A 22136-nucleotide genomic window follows, 5' to 3' on the forward strand; every position below is an offset into this window, starting at 1 on the left:
TGCTATGAGCTACCTATCTCTTGGGCTCAGCAAAAGTGGGGACAGGGCAGGTGTAGAGATGGGTATTGGGGCGGATACATATATGAGAAGAGCACAATGATATACAGATATGGAAATATAATGGAACCCATTTATTCTGTATATTAATGAAAAAATTAATTAAAAGTCACAAAAATTAAACAAAACCCAAAGAAAAGGGGTTAAATCAGATTTGTGGAGAATGAGTGTCTGGGTCACACAGAAATCTGTCCTCTCAACAGGGCCTGCCACACAGCCTCGACTCAGCAGAATTCTCAAACTAGTGCTCAACCTTGTAAGATCCCTGACACTAAGCGGCAGCTCAGACTGTCCTCAGTCACAGAAGCCTGAGACAGAACGTCTCGGGAAGATGCTATCAACAGTCATGTTAGAGAACACAGGAAAATGAAAGAATTAGTAACTCTACAAGACTGGTCTTCAGGGACCAAGATTTCTCAACTGAAGGCTGAGTGATGGATGGGCATGGCTCACACTCACATACACCCGCCATCTTAGATCTTGTTTATCAGGGTGTCTCACCGGCCTTGGGCCCACCCAACACGCCAGGACGGCTAGTCAGTAAGTTCCAGGAGTCGTCTGTGCTCAATTACATGTGTGCCAGCGCCACCACACCTGGCTGGCTTTGTTCTAATGTGGGTTCGGGGGTTCAAACTCAGGCCCCCATAAAGGGTCAGTCGAAAGTGTTGTGAAGACTACTACTTCCACTAGGGGTCAGTAATGCATGGCTGCTCAGCCTGCAGGAGCAACAGGCCTCTGCCACAGGGGTGACATCTTTGGGTAGCATGTTGTGGGCTGGTTTGGGAGTCCTCAGCATTCACAACTCACATTTATAAAAATTTTAAACCACCGTTACACCTGTGATAAGACTTGCTTTTATTTTAAAATTGTGTGTTAGCGTGTGGTGTGAGCATGCGTGGAGGCAGAGACACACGTTGCATGTCTTCCTCTACTGCTTTCCACACTATTAGAGAAAACTTCAAACTACATTTCTTTACTTGACTATTATTGGGGTGTGCCTGTTTGGAGGGGAGAGGGCCATTTGCAGAAGTAGGGTCTCCTTTTACACCACATGGGCCCTGGAGACCAAACTCAAGTGGGCAGGTTTAGCGGCCTTTAGGGGCTGAGCAATCTCACTCGCCCGTCTCCAACTTATTTCTCCAGCAGGTCCTTTTACGGAACCTGGAGCTTGCTGTACTGGCTGGAATCGCTGGCCAGCCCACCCCCAGGCTTCACCTGCCTCTGTACACCCAGGCCTGGGGTGACCGACACACACCAGCTTTTATGTGGGTGCTGGGAATCTCAGCTCAGGCCTCCCGGCTTACACAGCAAGCACTTCACCAACACACTGCCCCGGCACCAAGACTTGTTTTAAAACCTCAAAGGATTTTGAACACTCAAGGGCCAAAAAGGAGCACACCTCCATGTCATATGTTAGGTTTAAATGTAATTAACCCTACTATAGCTTACAAGTCCATCTCTAACCCTGCTGACTCCATCTGTAACTTGGCCTCTTCCCCGAGACATTGCATCGGAATGATTGTGTCAGGAGCCCCCCAGCCACCTCTGCCTTCTGATGGTGAGGAATGTAGAGATGGGTCAGACCCACAGTCTCCCAGGCTGTGCTTCCAGTTCCACAGCTGGTTTTCCTCTATGGAACCAAACTCTGTATTTTTATTGTGACTTTCATCCCTTCTGGATAACCATACACACCCAGAAAGACAGAAGTATAGGGTATAAAACATGAACTGACAAAGCCCCTTTCCTGCTGAAAGGAGTCCTCAGATGGGAACCCGCCATCTTGCCTATGTGAGCTACCTGCTTGTGGCTCTATGAGATGCCAATGTAGCTTATGTAAGAAAGCCTAAGTGTGACCAACATCAGTTATTCACCCCTCCCACCTAACTGCCTTCTTAGGTTTCCCTCACAGATGAGCAAGGGTGTATACGGAATAAAGAACAATATTCTATGGCAAAATGATAGAATTTACTAGCTCCCCTGACTCACATAAAACAACCATGCTCAGAGCTATCTGTGGTCACAATCCATAAGGTGCAAGCTCACATGAACCATGGTACTGACTGTCTCTTCTTTGAGGAATACCGCAGAATAAAGGCCACCTGAGTTTGAAAATGGCACTAAGTATACAGTCTCAAACTGTGAAGACACCTGAAGACACGTGGCCCAAGCTCATGTCCCCTCTGAGGACATTCAGACAACTAACCTCAAGCAGGTAACCTCATTCGTAACCTTGAGCCAGTTCAGGTGCAATAAACATCATGACTGATGGACTAGCACCTCAGATGACCTATGTAGATACACCGTTTTCTGAAATCCACGGGCAGGGCCCATGGTGGATTCTCCCACAGCCTCCTCTCTGGGGAGTAAGGGAAGAGCATGTGCAGCCCTGCCTACAGAAGGCTGGCCGTAATGGGCCTCTGCTGCCCCCTGCTGGCCAAGAGCATGTCTGACAAAAAGGGAAGCAATGGCCACCAAGAGAAGCAGCTTTAGCCTCTGCATATCCCCCCCAGCAGGCAGGCTGTCCACTTCCAGGCTCTGTATCACATTGTCTGGATTAACAGAAGGGGCTGCAATGCAAGTTTTTCTTTTTTGCAAAAGGACATGCATGATCTCAAGCTTCCCCAGAATACCTAGATAGAGATGAGCAGGTATGTATGCGTACGTATATGCCATATACATTATACACATAACACAGTAGACGTTCATTCTCTTTGCAGGCTTTTGGCCAAGTTCCATGAGGAGCTAAACGAGGTGGTGGCAGGCAAGGCTAACGCCATCTAATCAGAACTAAATCTCGAGAGTAAGACTGAGTCCTGGAAGACGTGATGATTTAACAACTCAGGAAGAGGAACCGTGGAGAAACAGGTGGAGGCCAAAGGAATCAGAGAGCATTAATTCCTGGCAGAGCAGCAGAGACAGGTGACTGAGGAGAGTCATGTGACTGAGGACAGCGTGCCACTGAAAACTAAGGGGAAGGCGGGGTGCCAGCTTCTCTGTGGGCTGCAGGGAGAGAAGCCAGTCTCGCCGATAGGCTGGTTCTGCAGCAGCCCAGCCTGCCATGTCTGTCCTGCCATGAGTCCCTGGCCTCTGCCGCTGCCTCCATCTGCAGGAAGGGGCGGGTATCCTGGCTGGGCTGTCACCTCTGTTCATTTGACACCTAGAGCTGGGGCCTTCGTCCGCTTAGGGAAAAATCCCCCCGTGTTCCTGCATTTATTTCAGCGGACAGTAAAGGACTGTGGCTTAGATAATCTGGGAACGTGAGCTCCAACAGCCCAGCGTGGCACAGGGGACTGTGTTTCTGCTACAAAACAGGAAATGAAGAGTAAAAAATAACAGAAGCCCTGGCGTTCTTTGCTTTAACCCCTTGTTCATCAAGCCCAACAAAGGGTTAAAAACACAAGTATTATAGCCTCAAATGTCTCATAAATATGCACCCTACTCTACGGGTAAGAGCACAGAACCAGAACTGGAAGTCCTTACTTAGTTCAGTGGGTGGCAGACGATATGACTTTGTTCTGAGAGAAGCCTGGACCCCAGGGTGAGGTTGTTCCCTTTAGCTTTAACTTTGTTGGTGAAAGCGTGCAAAGCCGCCGCACAGGTTTGTTTTTGTTTCGTGTGCTTTTTTTCCTTTTAAAAAGTATTTGTGTGTATGGATGTTTTGTCTGCATATATGTCTGTGTACCACATGTTGGCCAGAAGTCCCCGGGACTGGAGTTACAGATGGTTTTGAGCTGCCATGTGGGTGCTGGGAACTGAACCTAGGTCCTCTGGCCAAACTGTCACTGCTCAACTACGGAGCCATCTCTCCAGCCCAAATTTTGTGTGGTTTTTCTGACACAAGGTCTCACCATGTAACCTTGGCCTCAAATTCGATATATAGAGTAGGCTAGCCTTGAGCTTGCTCACAGAGAGTCATCCCACTGCCTCTGCCTCCTGAGTGCTGGGATTAAAGATGTGTGCCACCACACCCGAGAAGCCTCACTTCGTGCTGCCCCCTTCTCGGGACTGTTTCCAGTACAAGGGGGTGGGAAAGCTGTCTTTATGCAGAGACTGCATGAAGGAAGAAGTCTGACAACCACAGCAGATGGAATTGTTGTGATTAGGGACGATGGAGGATATTAATAATCATGTATTACAGACAGTGCCGGGAATGAGAACATGCTTTTGTAGGACTAGCTACGTGATGCTCGAAGAGGAGAAGGAAAAGCTCTTGAGAAAACAGAAATAGAAGCGAGACTCCACAGATGGTCTTATTAATTTTTCATGGGCTGCATGGCCGGTACCTTTTAGGTTTTTTGCTTTGAGAAACCCATAGGTAGATTAAAACGCCAGAATGTCTAGAGACAGGGCATCAAGCTGTTTGGGTAACTGGTAGAAGTAAATCTAAAGGCCGGTCCCACGTACTAGCAGAATGGCTACGGTGAAGTTAGGAAAGCCCGCAGTTAGGAGGCGAGGCGGATGGAAAGGTCTTTGTTGCAAGTGAAGGGCCTGGAGAGCAGACCCCGACCGGATCACATCTTACCATTGTCTACAGATATCCCAAGCACACTTGATATCTTTCTCACACTGAAAACACAGAAAAAGTCACTTTGTTACTGGGTGCTTCTCCATACCCTCGCAAATCGATTCACGGGCTTTAAAAATTCATTTGCAGGCGGGATGTCAGAACGTGGGCGCTCAACCAATTACACGCACGGACCAGGACCCAGATGTGATGGGGGGGAGGAGGGACGGGCGATAAAATTAACACAAGAAATACGAGACAGTGTCTGCCCATCGGCTCTGCCAAATTCTGTCTGGAGTTAGGGCAACGTGACTAAGCGCTTTCAGATGGGTGCCGTAGCTGGTTGGGCTCCACATTCTGTTACCCCCCACTGCTCAGGACACTCCTCCAAGAAAGGGACCTCTTCTTCCTAATCGTTTTGCTCTGGAAGAAAAATCAAGTCGGTGACGTGGTACGGTGTGGCCGGGCTGTCCCCTCGGAGACGGCACAGAGATAGCTGGCTGTTACGATGGTATGGCATGGGACTTACTGTGGTTAAAAGTGACAGAGTTATCCAGGCTGCCCAGCTGCTGCAATCTGGCATGCATCATTCCTGTTCTGTTACGGGAAACAGGCAATGTCTGAGACTTTCGATCATGACCTACGGGTCCCAACCCCTCCTGGTTCCTGTAACACGAGTGAGATGGGACAGAAGCAAACGTTAGGCGTGTTACAATAAGCGAGACGAGAGCATTAGTGAAGCTGGGACACGACACAGGGGCAGCCGGGCTACACGAAGCCACGTGGCTGGGGACACAGTGCACGGCAAAGCCACCAGACTCCGAAGGAACAAAACCAAGCCAAGGCATTGAGTCTTTCTCATTGTAAAGAAAGTCCGGTGGAGACGCTCTCTTCAAACAAGAGCATTGCTCCAGGGTGGATATAACAGTCAGCATCTGACGAACTACGGGGCATGAGCAAAACTTTATGCTAATTAAACAAGGCACCAACAGACGCAGAGGACACATGCAATGACAGGGGTTAAATGAGTCAGTTGAATGCCTGTACTCTTACCCAAGCAGGAGGAAGTGCCACACACTTTGTTAAACTTGTGAAGCGGCCGAGTAGAGAAAACAGACAAGTGTCCGGGTTAGCAGTCAGACAGCTCACTTCCCTAGTGTGTACCATCACCAGAGCAGACGGAACCAGACTACGACACCTGTACCCCATCCCGGAGCCAACCGTGCCCCTTACAGTGTTACTGTGTGTACAACAGGGACATGCAGGGATTGTCATCGACAGCATGCTGCTGGATCCCTTCCCAGGGACAAGGAGAAGGCACAGTGTTCACACGACCACACCACCATGGACGGCAAACAGCGACGACATTCATGTCATGGTTCAAGACCCCAGTCACATGCAGCAGAGACCATGACAATTTTTGTAGAGAGCAGGGCGTGTCTTTCCACAGTGCAAGGAACACAGGGACCACGTCTCTACCCCCACCTCCCCTGCCTATCCACTCTTAATTAGTCCATATTCTTTGCAAATATATACAGGGGCTTACACGGTGACAAATTTTTCCTCCAAAAGCTAAATTTATATCCATTATGGGGAGGGAAGAGAAAGAGCCACGTTAGACATTATTCTAAAATATTTTGTCAGGGAGGAGCCGGCAGCTTCCCAGTCACTGCCAGTTCAAGCTCAGAGATTTTATCCTCAGAACACTCTCCTATTGCCTTACTGTGAGGGAGCTCGGAGAAACCGCCAGGAAGGAGCGGCAGTTGCTAAGCACAGAGCTTTTCGGTGTCACCAGGCAATGCGGGAGAGAGGAAGTCAAGCTATGTTCACCGGCATCCAGGCACCCTGTATATACTTGCATTTTGTACTCGAAAACAAACATAAAATCACAGTGGTGATACGAACAGAGGTTAAGACCAGGGAACTTTAAAATGACCACATTTTCAATTAAAGCAAAATACTAATAAGAGGAAAGAGCAAAAACGGTCCCACTAAACTTGTTTCTTTTTAAAAGAGGACACCAGCTTTCATTTCTTAACACAAAATATAACTCTGAAAAGTTCTCGGATATCCCCAGCACGGACAGCAGCGGCAGAAAAGGTCAGCCACGCTCAAATGCCGTGGCTATTAACGTCTGTTCTGTTTCGCTGCTGTAAACCACAAGGAAAGCAAATTCAATTAAAACTAGACTTAGCAGGCTCTCTTAAACCCAGTGCAGTTTTACTTATAACCAAACTGTTAAAATATAATAGAGGACCGTGATGGAATGCCCTGCCGCCGACACAGAAAGACACACGGACGGACAGATACACGTGGAGGCGGTAGGGCCGGGGAAGGGCCTGGGAATGACAAGCTGTGCAGGGAGGAAACGCCCCCAGGGGGCTGTCTGATCACACATCTGTACTCCTGAGTGTGGGAGAGAGTGTGGGCAGGACAGGTTCATGGGGAGACGGAGTACCAACACAGTTCTGTGAGACAAGAACACAGGGCACTTCCTGACTGGTCAGAACAAAGGAAAAGCTCCATATGAAAGGTCAGTGAAGAGCCATACAAATTTGACATAGGCTTTCAGAAACATTCTCTTAATTATGGAAAAAATAAAAAAAAAGGTTAGGTGAGAACGTAGCAGCTTCTTAGTTGGGAGCAGGGGCGTTTTTAAAGCCAGATAGGACACGAACTCATCGGGGAGAGAGTGTGGGGAGGAGACAGAGGTGAGTTAGAATCCAGAATCTTCCTGGGAGGATTATCTGTGGTGTACTGTCGCTATGGGACCGAGACAAACGAGACAGAGGAAGGTAGGAACACAGACATAGACGGGACAGTTCCACGGTTCCACGGCAGCAACCTGAGCTCGTGGCTGCTTGTGTGAATCCCACCTGCTGGCCACCACAGGGGACCATTCTCACACAGCCTCACAGAGAACGACACTCCATGTCACAGGTCACCCCACAGTACCTGGCTATGTAGCGTTTCCCCATGTACTGGAACTGGTGCAAGCAGACCCTGCAGAGAGATGCCAGTCATTAGAGAATGTGCGGTTAGAATTGTGTCCATGACTTTGTTTAAGTCTATTCACCATAACAGAAAGGGTACTGATGACGTACTAGCCCTTAACTCTTGGCTTTGAGGAATTTTCTATAAGGTCCTCCACCCAAACAAAAGCATTAACATATCAGGGAAGGCACACAGACACGTGTGGCCATCAGAACTGCTGTCATGGATGGAGTGCATTCAGCCCTTCAGGGGTGGCAGACCCGCCCCAAGGCAGTGTGCCTTAGAATGTCTTGGAGACTCCCATTGGCCCTGTTACTCCTTCCCTGTCTGAGTCTGAACAAGGAGCTCTGTTTTTGGGCTCAAGCAGACGGAATGGTCCCTGACAGGCACCAAGTACAAAACTCTGTTTTGAGTAGAGCCACAAAACCAAACCTTTAAAAACCATGCACTTTAATAAGTGGTAGCTAATATAATGAGTTCTCTGGGTTCACAGCATGACAGCCTCCCCACGGAAGTCAGCCATGGAAGTGGTCACGGGACGGAACCACTTCCGCCAGTAGGTCAGGTTCCTAGGCTTCCCCTCACAGTTCGGATACACACAAAGCTCAGAACAAGATTTCCATATGAGTTTCTTCAAGTATCTTTTGCAGAAGACAGACACAGAGCTGCTTAGGTCATCATACATTCAATTGTGAACTGAATAACCAGTAACAGAGCTGAGGAATTCTTTCTTTGACCATAACGTGTGTTTGGTTGAGGGGTGCTGTCTGAGGTGCTGTTATAGGTCGATAAATCCTAAGTGTTAAATTTCAAAAACAGCCCAAATTCTGATTTTGAAAAATTATCTGCCCTTAGCAGTTTTAGATAAGGTGCTATGAATCTGTATTTCTAAAAATAAAGAGCTTAAATGAAATCAGAAACTTATTCCAAAGAGGTAAAAACAAAACCAAGCAACAACAAAAACCACCAGACACAGCAGCCACAAGCGCAGTGAAAACATTTTGCAGTTTTATCAAAGTGGCTTAAGGACAGAGGTTTCTCACCAGTCACAAGCAATTATTTACATATCATAAGGCTGGCCACTGTGGATGACTCACGAGGGAAACTGAGTCATGCACTACATCCTGCCCGAGGACACAGTGTCCCCCACACTCCCTGGTTGGAAAGATGAAGACGCCACAGGTAAGGACAAAGCCACTCACTCAGATATTGTAAAGAAATCCATCAGTTCAGCGGTTGAAGCCTTGTTCCAGTATGTAAACAGTGCATCTAAAATAAGCATTGATTTGGTCAGAGTCACAACATATATTTTTTGTATTACGGATGATCACTTATGACATTGCAGATAGACTCCAGAGTGTGGGTCTCCATCACTGCCTCTTTTGTATTTGGCCAAAAGGCAAACCTCACTAGTGGGGCCTCCTGGATAACACACAAAGCAGGCTTACTCAATTCCAAGAACACTCAAACTTCTGAACTTTAATAATGCATTACCTAGTGTGCTGTGTTATAGCACAAGCCCATCCACTTAAGTTGTACATAATGTGCTCTTAACAGATTAGAAAATGGGAAGAATCTAAGAGGTCATAATAATCCAAAGTCAGCCTCTCTATTTCCGTCTATAGAGCCCTTCCCCCTCTTCGTGGGATTTGTTGACAATGAAAACATCTGCTGTTTTGCTTTTAAAGTTATTTTAGATTTGTTTTTTATTATGTGCATTACGTGTGTCTGTGTTGGGTGTGTGCACACGAGGGCAGGCGCCTTCGGAGGCCAGAGGGCATCTCATCCCCGGAGTTGGAGTCACAGGCCATTGTGAGCTGTCCAGTGTAGGTGCTGGAAACTGAACTCTCCAGCCCCTGCCTTTGAGTTCTAAAGGAACAATACAGATGGGCTCTACCCAGATGTTTCCATGTTGCAGAGAATCCTCTACGTGCGGCCGTAAGGGGACTAACCAGTTTCTATTGACGGACATTACGGCACGGCTGGTTTTTTCGTTCTGTTATAAGCAGCTTTGCTGACCATCCTGTCAAACGGGCTTTCACATGTGTGACCAGCTACATCTACAGGAGGAATTCTTGAAATGGATACAGGATAATCAGTGCCACACACGTTTGAATCTCTGCGTGGACCCTCTCGACAGGGCGCATTTGATACATGGATGTTCAGCTCTCTTTTACATGACGCTGAAAATCAGGTAGATTTCCCTTCAGGAAAATGGCTCAGTCTCTGGAGGTTGAGATGGCTGTAATTCTGTATTCTACATTTACCAGGGGCAGGGAGGGAAGACATGGGCTATGTGGCATGGAGCTGTGCCAGGCTGTGCTAGGTGCTGTCTCAATTTCACGGGCACGTCACCCAGTCCTCAGTCTCATCCCATGTGGACGACAAGGTCCCATTTATAGGTGTGCTATCGGAGGCTCATATCTGAATGTATCAAAGTGTATCTCCCATTTTATTTGAATGCATCAACATGTATCTCCCATTTTCCTCCCAAGAGAACCATGGCTGAACGTAGACCACAGGTGGCCATGTTCTAGGCCAGGTCTGACTCATGTGACCAACAGTAAGGGTGTAGCTCCCCCCCACCCGCCAAGGGTTCTGAGCTCAGATAGACAAACTGCTGAGTTGAACTGACCATCTCAGGAAGGTGAACCCTGAGGAGCCTCACAGTGGCCCAGCGTGCGTCTGTGGCTACCATTAGCACACACCAGGCAGAACAGCCGGTGGCTAGTGATCTCCCTGCTAGTCCTGGCTCTGGATTGAGGCTACTCAAGGAGGGCGTTTGAGAAGCATGGTGCGCACGGACTCGTTACAGTGGGAAGAAATGGTGTGCGAGCTGCAGTGTAGTACAACCGCCTCTGTTGCCTGGCAAACCATCTTCTGGGGTGGTTTTCTCCCTTGCCTCTACCACACACACACAAATCAAGACCAGGCAGATTTCTAGGGTTGACTGAAAGCTTTTTAGTGCTACCCATTTAAGAAAATATGGAGACTATTTCTATGACCCTGGATTTCTAGAATGGGACGTATCTCGAAGGCCTGGTTTCTGTCCTTATCACGGCATGAACTGGAAGCCAGGTAGGGGTAGCCTGTGCCCATCCCAGGGCTCTGGAGGTGATGACAGGAGGGTCAGAAGTTCAAAGTCACTTTTAGTCACAAAGGTCCAGCTTGGGCTAAATGAAATACTATATTTAAAAAAATTTCCATTTTAGAATTTGTTTTCTAGAATAAAAGTAACTGATTTTTTCCACTTCAAGGCTTCTATTTCTACAGCATTCAGAAAATTAATACAAATAAAAAAAAGAAACAAAGATGGGATTCTCTTAAATATTTGATGTTTTCAACTAATGCCACCTAAAATGATTTATTGAGACACCGAGGACAAGGCAGTGGTTTTAGCTCTACCCACCTAGACACGCTCTGGCTCAACCCACCCAGACACACTCTGGTTCTACCCATGGTCGGACACGCTCTGGCTCTACCCACCGTCAGACATGCTCTTCAACACATAGAGGAAGCACATGAGCAGACTCTTGATCTCAGACTGGTCCAGTTTGTCACAGCGAACCACAGGATTTCCCAGCGTGCCGCTCGGCTGGTGCTGAAAGGGAATGCAGGTGAGCTTGCTACTCCACAATAAACGCATATCTCCCTTTAGAGGAAAAGACACTTTTGCTCTAAGGCAAACACTACAGACTGCAAAGACCTGGTAACCCGCAGGCAGAGTTCACAAAGAAACCTCTCACGCAGGTGTAACACACACGGCTGCCACCTCCGGCTCTGACTAAGGGACAAGCAGGAAGGCACAAACCTTACTTTCACACGGGAGGAATAGTTTTCATTATGCCAAGGGGGTGGGGGGACGACTCCTGAAATTCTAAGTAAAATCTCATGCAAAAACACCAAACACATGTACAGGAGGATCTATTCTGGGAGGGAGGACGCCAAGGCACCACAGAGCCCTCATCTCAGGTCAGCGCGGAGAGCCTGAGGAGTGGCTACAAACCAGCCCTGAATCCTGCAACTGAGGCCTGTCATTCAGGGCACAGCATGGGTGTGCTGAGGGAGCGGACAGAGAAACGCATGACAGACAAAAAAGGACACACAGGGACACACAGCACAGCACTACCAACCACGCTAAACGGCAAGGCCACTCCTCAGTCAGCTGACTGACACAGCAGCATCAGAAAGCTTGGGGCTGAGGAGGAGCGCAGTTTTACCACTAGGAAGCAGCAGGCTTGGGTTCACAACGAAACAGCTCGGTAAGACTCTTAGATCCTGGTGAAAGACGCGGAAGACTAAAACAACCCTTCAGGTTGGGTTTCCAATTTAAATTAAGAACTTTTTCTTTTTTGCCAAGTGCCAAATGAAAAAAAAAATCATAGAAAAAAGTGTTGGTGGTTAATCTCTCTCTCTCTCTCTATATATATATATGTCATATGTATATATACACACATATATATATATCAGGTTCAACTAATAAGATGTGCAATCATTCTCATTTAAGGAAGAAATGCAGCTGTCACGAGTGGTAAAATTGCCCTGAGCTGAGCCAAGAGCCGACAAGGGAACTCAGTACTTCCTGCAGGGAGAAGACGGGTGTAGCATGCAAAGTTTCCTCTGGCAAAGGTGGAACTGTTAGGAGGGAAAAGTCCATGGTGACCCGGTGTTTCCTGGCTGACTGGCAGCTCTCCTCCTCTCCTGCACTGGGCACGACACAAGCGGAGTGCCTCCGGAGCAGCTTGTCCCTCTACACACGAAGGCATGTCGGGGCCAAGGGAAAAGTTCAACACATCATGACAGACCCAGACTGACACGTCCACGTCTCGACACACGTGTGCCTAAAGACAACCATGGCAACGCCATTCACAGAATCGGCGACAAGGTCACAAACCTGGTGCTGAGGCTGAGGAGGGATGTTATGGCAGGGGGAAGCACATCCCTAAACGCCTGTTTATTGGCAGAAAACTTTCTTATAACCTGAAGTCACTTAGAAATAGCAACCTGCCAGGTTCCTGGTTAATATCTAACCTTTATCTTTTTCTACAAGGTTCTAGGGAGGCTGTGGCTGAGTAATGTGCATGGAAGGTTTGGTCGAACAAAGTGTGTGTTAGGAGCGGGTACAGTGTAACCAGAATGGTTCAACCACGGCTCAGCACTGGTAAGATGAACCAGTCAATATGCCAGAATCGTTTGCTCCTGCCTGCTCCATTGTAAACACTGCCTGGACAGGTGTGAGACTCTGGAAATAGGAGCCACAGTTTCAGGGGACTCCAGGGATCCAGCGCTCCACAGCAGGGTGCTTGCCTGATATGCAGAAGGCTCTGGCTTCCTGGTTACCAGCAGCACACTAAACCGGTAACAACCACAATACAATGAATTCAAGGTCTGGGCCACGAGGCCGAAGCTAGTCGTCTACTGCGCGCTGAGCAAGGTGTGCAAAAACAACAACCCCAAATGTCGCATGGGCTAAACAGCAGGATGCAACACGGTTGCCCTGGCCACACCCGTTACAGAAGCAACACCACGTCAGGGAGAGAGATCACCTTATCCAGGGAATTGCTCTTTTCAGGGTTCCTTTCTGGAAGGCTGTTCCCGGAGTCTGTGCTGATGAGAGAGCCTCTTGAGTCAGCGTTCCTCACACTGTTGATGTTGGGGGTCGAGGCTGTGTATGGAGACGCTGAGTGGACATGAAAGAGAGACCCAGCCTTGGTTAGACGGCACAAAATAAAGAGAAGTACTCGATTTCAAGAGGAACTGTTTTCGTGGCTGTGTTTTTCTACAAGGGCATGACTTGAGAGTTGTGTTTAATTATTTTAACTTTAAAAAAATTATTTTGATTTTATGTGTGTGTTTGTCTGTATAGATGCCTGTATAGATGGATGTACACCTTGAGTGTCAAGAGCCTGTGGAGCCAGAAGAGGAAGCCAGAAGTCCTGGGATTGGAGTTACAGATGGTTGTGAGCAGACACATGGGTGCTGGGAACGAACCTAGGTCCTCTGCAAGATCTGCAAGTCCTCTTAACCACGGATCTAGCTCTCTGGTTTGTAAATGACATCACCTTTGAGAACCCGGGGGAATAGAGACTGAGATCAAAACACTTTCACTGTGAATTCACTTACTGGGAGCTATTTGGTTTGCTCAGACTAAAGTAGCATACACAATTTCAGAATGGGATTCAAAAAAAGGATAAATCCAACCAAAACATTTTAATCAAAAAGTAAACTATGTCATAAACCTACAGTGTGCAACCTGTATGCCGAGCTGCCTCAGGGAAGTCCCAGGAAGTGCAAGGGGACATTAAGGACCCACAGTGCACTGGCCAGAGATTGCATTTCAACAGAGGACCCTGCTATGCGCCCTCTGCTGGTGTCCCACTCTTCCTGCAGCTACTGTTTGGTACTTTGCTATGGTAAAAGCAAGTTTTGGTCAACAATGTGAAACAGGAAGTGAACAATGTGATCCAATTAAGTATCCATACGGTATAAACAACCCACTAAAAACAGCCTGAAGTCACTAAAAATGAAATGAAAGGTTTTCTTTTCCTTAAATTTGTGCACATTGTTTTTGAAAGGCCTTCTAAGGTGCCGGGATGTAAGCACTGTTTGTTTATAAGGCCTGGAAAAACAGATCTGTAAACAGAGAAGTAAATTCTGATAAACAGTGTTATTAGTTTTGACTTGAAGATACCATGAAAAATGATGGCAGTTAGGTCCACCCTTAATTTGTAAACTGGAAATATTTGGCAGTGTCTGTTGTAAACAGAGAAAGGAAGGCTAACGCTCACTTGGAAATGAAAATTTTACATCTCTGAAACAACAGTATTTGAAGGTAGAAACCGGGCTCTACCTGGGACCTACGGAGGTGTTCATAAGGTAAGGAATTAGCTTCCTGTTTAGAACAGAGGAAATAAATGATACACTAAAAGGACCCTTTGGACTTGGCATCTTACAAACCAACAGGCCTTCAGTCGAAAGTCCATGTTTTACAGATGGTTTCAGAGGAGATGCTTGGCACTGTGCTTGGCAGCTGTGGGAGCACAAGGCTGAAGACCCAAGGCCAGAATACGTTACTGCAAACCACAACAGATGTTGCAGATTTCAGTAGGAGAGTGGGCGCATGCAGGCTGAGACACTCCTACACTGGACGGATGGATGGATGGATGGATGGGTGGGTGGGTGGATGGATGGATGATGGATGGATGGATGATGGATGGATGGATGGATGGATGGGTGGGTGGATGGATGGGTGGATAGATGGGTGGATGGATGGATGGATGGATGGATGATGGATGGATGGAAGGATGGATGGACGGGTGGATGGACGGATGGATAGATGGATGGATGATGGATGGAAGGATGGATGGATGGAAGGATGGAAGGAAGGATGGATGGATGGTCAGATGGATGGATAGACTGATGAATAAGCCATGCTCAGTTTTTCTAAGTCTCTTAGCTGTCATACTTTTAAACGTCATCGCTAATGGCCCAAGTTCACCCCCTCTCAGGCAGCCTGGAGACGACCTTGATGATCAGAGATGTGTTATGTGACACACATGTAAGTCCTTCCCCCCTCCTAGTGTTACTATAAAGTACACGCAAGGCTGCATGACCCCAGCACCGCAGACCACCACAAAAATGGGTGAAAACCTTATGAAGAAATTATAACACCTTTCTATAGGGAGAGAAAAGAAACACATGACATGACCACATGGTAATTACCATTGTCTCTAAACAATCGCAGTTCACAGTGGAGGGGGGATACGGAACTCGGGTGGAAGGGGTCAATAAGTGGACACTACACCATTATGGGGTTTTCAAAGCTGACTCTAAATTCCAGGCCTGATTTAAAGCAAACAGATGCAGTGATTCAAAATCAACCTGCTTATTCTGTCCTCACAATGCGTGTGTACATGCACATGCATGCAGGTGTGTACATGCACATGCATGCAGGTGTGTACATGCGCAGGTATGCAGGTGTGTATGTGTGCATGCATGCAGGTGTCTGTGTGTTTGTGGCCTCACCTAGGGAATTACTTTATTTTTTTTAAATTTCCAAGTATTTTTTTAAAAACTATTTTAAATACTGCACATTCATTTCAGAAATGAATACAGTGATGTCACTTTCACAGGGAATGACTTCAAAAATTATTTTTATTTCATGCATATGGCTGCTTTGCCTGCATGCATGTACACGTGCCCACAGGGGCCAGAAGAGGGCATTAGATCCTTTGGAAATGAAGTTACAGACAGCCATGGGTGCTGGGAACAGATCCCAGGTCCTCTGCAAAAGCAACCCGTACTCCTAACCCCTGAGCTATCTCTCCAGCCAACAGGAAATGAGTTTTTAAAGATCTTAAACAGCCTGGCTAAAATAAAGTTCGGTTCCTCTCTCTTCCGCTTGTACAGAGCAGGAGGAAGGGGATCTGTGAACCTAGGAGGGGTTGGCCTCTAAATCGAAGGGATCTCGGGGCGACTGTTATCTAGGAATGTTCTAGGAATTCTCACTTCATGCTCTGAAGACATTTGAGGGACTTGTTCCCAGGATGCTTGATAATGTGACTTCTTCACACTTGCCGGAAGGACAAGCCCCAGCTCTAGAGCCATCTGGAGGCTCCCTCCTGGGTAGCAGCTGCTACAGCATCAGAACGAGGGCCAAACCTAGAGGCAAACCCAGTTCCCAGGTGGGGCTTCCCCGGAAGACGTTCCTACAAAGACCAAGGGTCAGTGCTGTTAGACAGAGGCACAGAGAAAGCCAGTGTAAGAAAGATGCAGTGGTCACCTCAGAAAAAGTGGATTTGGGCCTGGAAATGCGATGAAGAATGAAAGAGACCAGATCCGTCACAAGCCCCTTCCATAACTGCACCCTGCATGCACAGCAGTACAGGTCCACTGCGCATGCGGGTCATGCTAAGGAGACCCGTGGCTCCTTGCTGCCTTCCCACGGAATCTCAAACCCTAACACTGGATTCTGAATTGAACATCATGAATTCCGAAGAGAGAATCAGACGAGCCAAATATCCCCTTCACTGTGGCTTCATCACTTCCACAAAGTCTGCAATGTTTCCTTGTGGTCCTGCCAAGTACTGACCAGAGAAGACAGAGCATTAAGACCTCCGGACACAGTGCTAGGTGCAGGACTCATCTCCTTGGCCCTGAGAGTGCATTATAAAGGACGAAGACCACAGCACAGCTGAGCCAACACAAACAACAGTAGCATGCGTTCTCCATGGCAACCACTCTACACACACACACACACACACACACACACTGCATTAGCTTTTCATCCCTGATAAGCTTAGTGATAAGGCCGCAGAGGCCACAGCTGCTAAAAGACCCGAAGCGGGTAATCAAGTCATGGAGCCCAGATGTAAAGCCACATCTGGCCAAGCTAAGCTACTGCTGGGACTGTTCCGGCAAACCCTCCTAAGGTCACTTCCCTGCCCACACCGCCACTTAGCGTCTGTACAGAGCAGGGCAGGAACATGAACCGTCCCCAAGAGTTGAAGTTGGTGGGACATTTATCATGGACGTCCCTCTGCATTTAATACGTATCAGTTTTTAATCTATAAAATCTTTATATATAATATAGTAATATAAAATATATAATATAATATACATATATAATAATATAATAATCTGTACATAGTTATATATAGAAAGGGGGGTATAATCACAAAAATTATCCATAAAAACAAACGAGCTCCGGGACTGGGATTGGGAGTGTAGGACAGACTTAGACACCGGCACGGGCTTTCCAATGTCACAGTTTACACCCATGGCATCGTCTTCTCTGTAATGATGCATTAACACAAGAGAAGGTGAGAGCCCTGATTCAGGAGGCATGATTCAGCACTGTGAGTTCAGTGGGTGAGAGGCCCGTCTTTTCCTGCCCCGTGAATTTGGAGCGTTAGTGGACGACATAACCATTAGCCACAGCAGGATGCTTCACTTATGCAGGTGTGGTTAGCAGAGGGGGACCCAGAGGGAGAACCAGGCTGTGAAGCCCCCATGAAAGCCCTTTGGTTAGATCTGTGTGTGCGTGCATATGTATATCACCGCTCGCATCATCAGTATCTGTATCAAGCTGCAGCTGGATTAGTCAGACTATAAATAGGTGCATTTTCTCACAGACAGACTTCTCTACTGGAGGAGTCTTGATATAGGCCATCTGTTTTCCTCCCCAAGAGGCTGTTTTTCATATGGAGGAGGAAAAAGGTACAGGATAGATGATTTCTGAAAACCGATTTTTAGGATCAAACCCCAGCCACAAACTACCTCTTTCGGTATTATGAACAAGACTGTCACACCTCACCTAGCCTGACAGCATTACTGCTGAATCTTCCTCTCACCCCAATAGCTGCAGACAGCCTGCTTCTATAAGCATAGATAATCCAATCAGATGTAAAAGCCAATCAATGGAAGAAGCTCTGAACAAAAGGCACAACGGCAGTGATGTCGGTGTGACCCCGGTTAGGATCCACGAGAGTCCTGGTTACAGTGCCTGAGAGACTTAGGTGGTGAAACGCCACGACCAGGAAAATACCCCAAAGTCTGAGTCCTAATTTATCATTAACGACTTGTGAGAATAAAGACAGTTTGAGTAACAAGGACAAGACCATAAGAGCAAGGGACATTACCGATGCCAGAGATGGCGCCCAGGAGGTCTTTGTGCAGGCTGTGGTCAAGGGTATTTCCCTTCTGTGGCGTCATGAGTGGATTCCCGGCTGGCACAGCAAGGGGCTCATCCTTCACAATCTGCCAAAGGGGAGAGAGGAAACTATTAGAGATGGCCGAACAAGCCTCGTGGACTGATCTTCAAGTGTGCAGGCAAGACACACAACAGCTGGACACGCTCAGCATTTCACGTGGGTGGGCTGATGCACATGGCATACAAGAGAGGAGGGGCAGAGCAATCAGGGAAGGAGAGCCCAGAGGAGGCCAGGGATACTAGGGTAAGGCGGCAGAGAAAGCCGGCTCCCGGCTCCACCTATCTCTTCTCTGGCCCAGACAGCTCTTCCATCTCGCCCTGGCTACACTCCCACTTCCTGCTTTTCTGGATTCACTGAGGCCTTCCTTCCTGCAGAGTGAAGGCTTCCCTTCTACCCCTGACCACAGTAATAGGTGCTCCTGTCCTTGTACGTCACAGGCATCAGCTACAGTCTCTGGGTGCTCAGATGGGAGCTCACTGTCAGGGGAGCAGCTGTACTAATTTGAAAGATATCAAGAAAGAAGGTGGATTTTACTTCGGTGAGACCCAAAGCAAGACGTGTTCGTTTTCCCCCAGATTATAGCGGGACAGGGAGATCACGTGCTATCCTGAATCACTCTGCTCAGAGAAGCAATTAGAGACGGAGGACACACATATGGGAGGTAAACCAGGAGAAAGTCAGATCAGTGAGAGAGGCAGGGGAGGAAGAAGTTTACACTGATGGAAACAGAAAGGTGAGTGCAACCAACATGGATCCTCTTAGGATAAAATAATTGGAGGGTGAAGAGCGTACAGGACTACAGAGAGATGGCTCAGGGTTAAGAGCACTGGTTGGTTTTCTGGAGGACCTGGTTTGGTTCCCATCACCCACGTGGTGGCACACAACCCCCCGTAACTCTAGTTCCAACACCCTCCTTTGGCTTCTGTGGGCACTGCACACATGTAGATGAAAGCAAAACACCCATACACATAAAAACAAACAAATACCAACCAACCAACCAACCAGGAAACTCCCCCAAGTGTATGCTATAACGACAAAGTAGCCAGATTAACAATGGAGCCGGCACATGGTCAAGATTATCAAGGTTCCAGTGATATCTGTCCAAGTCATTAGCAGACAGCTACTGAGGCAGGAAAAGAGCCCTTGGAGAAGAAAGACTATATTTTGGTTTATGAGGTCTTGATAAATTTTAATAAGAAACAGACTGAGGAGCCGGCTTTGAGTAAAGTGCTTCCCAATGAAGCACAAGCACCTGGGTTCAGATCCCTAACAAACATGCAAGAGTTGGCGCAGTGGAGTGTGCCTATGACCCAGCGCTGGGGGGGGGGGGGGGGGAGCAGAGAAGGGCAGATTTCACAAGCTCTCCAGACAATTAGTCAGGCAGTCAGTGAGGGACCACGTTGTTCCCCCAACAGCGTGGAGTGACTGAGGAAGATGGATTCTGTCTTCTACAGGTGTGCAAGTACACACACACCTGTGCACACACACACACATGCATGCAACTGTGTGCATTCCACATGCATCTGTGCATGCACACACACAGGCATCTGTGCACATACCACACACCTCTGTGCACACACATGCACACACACTGGGAACACTTGCTTTTCATTACAAGTTAATAAGGGAAAATCCTCATTTGCAATTGAGTTATGACAAGAAACTGGATGTTCGTGCTTTAAAAATGTCAAAGTCTAGGATGATTCCAAGAATCTTTATTTTATGTGTGCGGCTGTTTGCCTGCGTGCCCCATGTTCCTCTTCCTGTCATCACTGTCGTAAAGTCTAAGGAAGACAAAGGGGCTCCAGGAGGTGGCTTTACAGAATGGGCATGGGGTGGGGTCAGACCTGAGGCCTAACTGGGCAATAAGGAACAAAGGTTAGCCCCGCACCATCTTTTTGTTCTTTGACCCCTATTTTCTTGTTTTGAGACATACAGCCCAGGCTAGCCTTAATCTTGCAATCCTCCTGTTATGTCTAAGTGCTGGGACAGTCGAGCAGATGGGATCAGGCTATTAACAGAGCCAGAGTTGAACATCGACTGAGTCCATCTTAGTCAGAATGTAATTCCCCAGGACTTATTGGATACCTAATAAGTATCCAATTACTTATTAGATTAGGAGCACTGGCCACTCTTCTAGAGGACCCAGGCTAGGTTCCCAGCAGCACATGACAGCTCACAACTGCTTCTCACTCTGATTCCAGGGGAGCTGATGCCCTGTTCGGGCTTCCACAGGCACTGCACGCACCTTTCATACATATGTGTGGGCAATACATACACACATACACGGAGATGGCATCCTGGGTGGTCCCTCAATTCAGCTCCAGTGTCGTTACAAGAAAAGGAAAGGGGGTGGGCTCACAAAGACAGACCGCCACGTGGGGACAGAGGCAAAGGGGAAAGACAAAGTCAGTAGCCGCTGCCAGCCAGGCCCGAAATGAGGAACCACCTCTCCCTGCAGCCTCCCGCCCCACTGCTCAGAGTCAGGGTCAGCAGCACGCAGGTACAGCAGCCCCGAGTGCACAGAGAGGTGTCGGCCCTGGCTCTGCTTACGTACATTGCCTGGGTTCACAGGGAAGGGCGACACGTCCTTTACGTTGATCCGCTGGACGTTTTCGATGAGCAGCCCGAACAGAGGCAGGTAGAGCGTGGCTATCCTTGCCTGGTGACTCTGAAAAAGAAGGGGCACGGTGAGTGTGTTCCCTGGCTCTGAGCAACAGATGGCACACGGAGTTACATTGGCTGTGGCTTTTATTTGGACTTTTCCTGTAAGCAAAAAGTCGTCAACAGGATTTATCTAATTGCTTATTTCCCTTAGACCACTGGAAATAAAGGACATGTACCCACGCACACGGCCCTCTTCTGGGAAGCACTGGAAATAAATGACATTTACCCACGCACACGGTCCTCCCCTGGGAAGCACTCACCCTCGAAGCGTATCTGTCATCAAAGGAGTGCTTTATCAGTAGGTTCTTGAGCATGCTGACAGCAATTACGCGGACCTCCCGGAACTCCTGGAGGGCAGTGCCCACCTCCCTGAGCAGCAATCCCACCAAGAAGTGATTTCTGCAGAATTCATCCGTTAAGGAGTAGTCGAGCTGGAGATCTGGAAAAAAGAGGCAGATGGCACTTAGGTTCAGGAGGGTCCAGGGGTGCCTGAGCCACATAAGAATGTCACCCATCTCCACTCGTCCGCTGTCGTGAGGCTACAGGTGACGAGACGACCTCATGCAGAAAGACGGGCGACTCCACAAGGCTACCCTACTCTTAACACCTCAGATGCCAACAGGAAAACCAAACTAAAATACAAACAGCTGCCCTGAGTTTTGAGTGTGGGACTGGTTTTAGTACCAAATTTTAGAATATGCAACAGCACTTTTATTAAAAATGTTTGTGACAGCGTTCTAAAAATGAAGCTATCGTTCAAACAGAACGGCAAAAGATGGACGTTTTAAACAAAACCACATCATTAAAGAATACATATGTTTTTAAATGTTATTTACTTCCTGAGTTAATCCATTCCCTGGCATCCATGTCCCAATAAAACCAATATATTTTAAATGACATAGCAGCACCTGACCCGCCTACTCTGCTTTCATTAAATAAAGACATTATTTCTGCCATCTTCTCTAAAGTGTCCCTCTTGAACAAAAACTGAAACCGTACAAAGCACCAAACCACCCCAGTAACTCATGGAGCAAGCTACAAGGTAAGGCTGAGGGCTCATCTGGGAAAGAGGGAGGGACAGACAGGAACCTTACTGAGAGGGGCCACTAAAAGCAGTCACACTCATCCCCAAACTGCAGGAAGCACAGAGGGGGATCATCCAAGAAAGTCCTGCAGACCCTCCTTGACTTTCAAAGCCTTTC

The 22136-nt window shown here is 47.7% G+C and overlaps 1 protein-coding gene across 18 annotated transcripts in view; it reads right to left on the reverse strand.

Moving 5' to 3' along the window:
• The window catches only part of Dock9 (dedicator of cytokinesis 9), a 253384-nt gene that overhangs the window by 43342 nt on the left and 187906 nt on the right, over window positions 1-22136 (reverse strand). For 7 of the 18 annotated variants that reach the window (XM_087912322.1, XM_087912316.1, XM_087912315.1 and 4 more), the window contains exons 31-38: window positions 21195-21373; window positions 20825-20938; window positions 18196-18313; window positions 13102-13235; window positions 11042-11156; window positions 8758-8824; window positions 7517-7564; window positions 5091-5227 (exon numbers count right to left, since the gene is read on the reverse strand). In XM_087912322.1, the coding sequence (XP_087768448.1) occupies window positions 5091-5227; window positions 7517-7564; window positions 8758-8824; window positions 11042-11156; window positions 13102-13235; window positions 18196-18313; window positions 20825-20938; window positions 21195-21373 (912 nt within the window). Of the gene's footprint in view, window positions 1-4579; window positions 4624-5090; window positions 5228-7516; window positions 7565-8757; window positions 8825-11041; window positions 11157-13101; window positions 13236-18195; window positions 18314-20824; window positions 20939-21194; window positions 21374-22136 lie in introns of all 18 variants that reach the window. The other 11 variants (XM_087912328.1, XM_087912331.1, XM_087912320.1 and 8 more) reach the window with 2 other exon arrangements.

The sequence above is a fragment of the Myodes glareolus genome, chromosome 12 (genome assembly GCF_982192425.1).
Source record: "Myodes glareolus chromosome 12, mMyoGla1.1, whole genome shotgun sequence".
NCBI lineage: Eukaryota > Metazoa > Chordata > Mammalia > Rodentia > Cricetidae > Myodes > Myodes glareolus.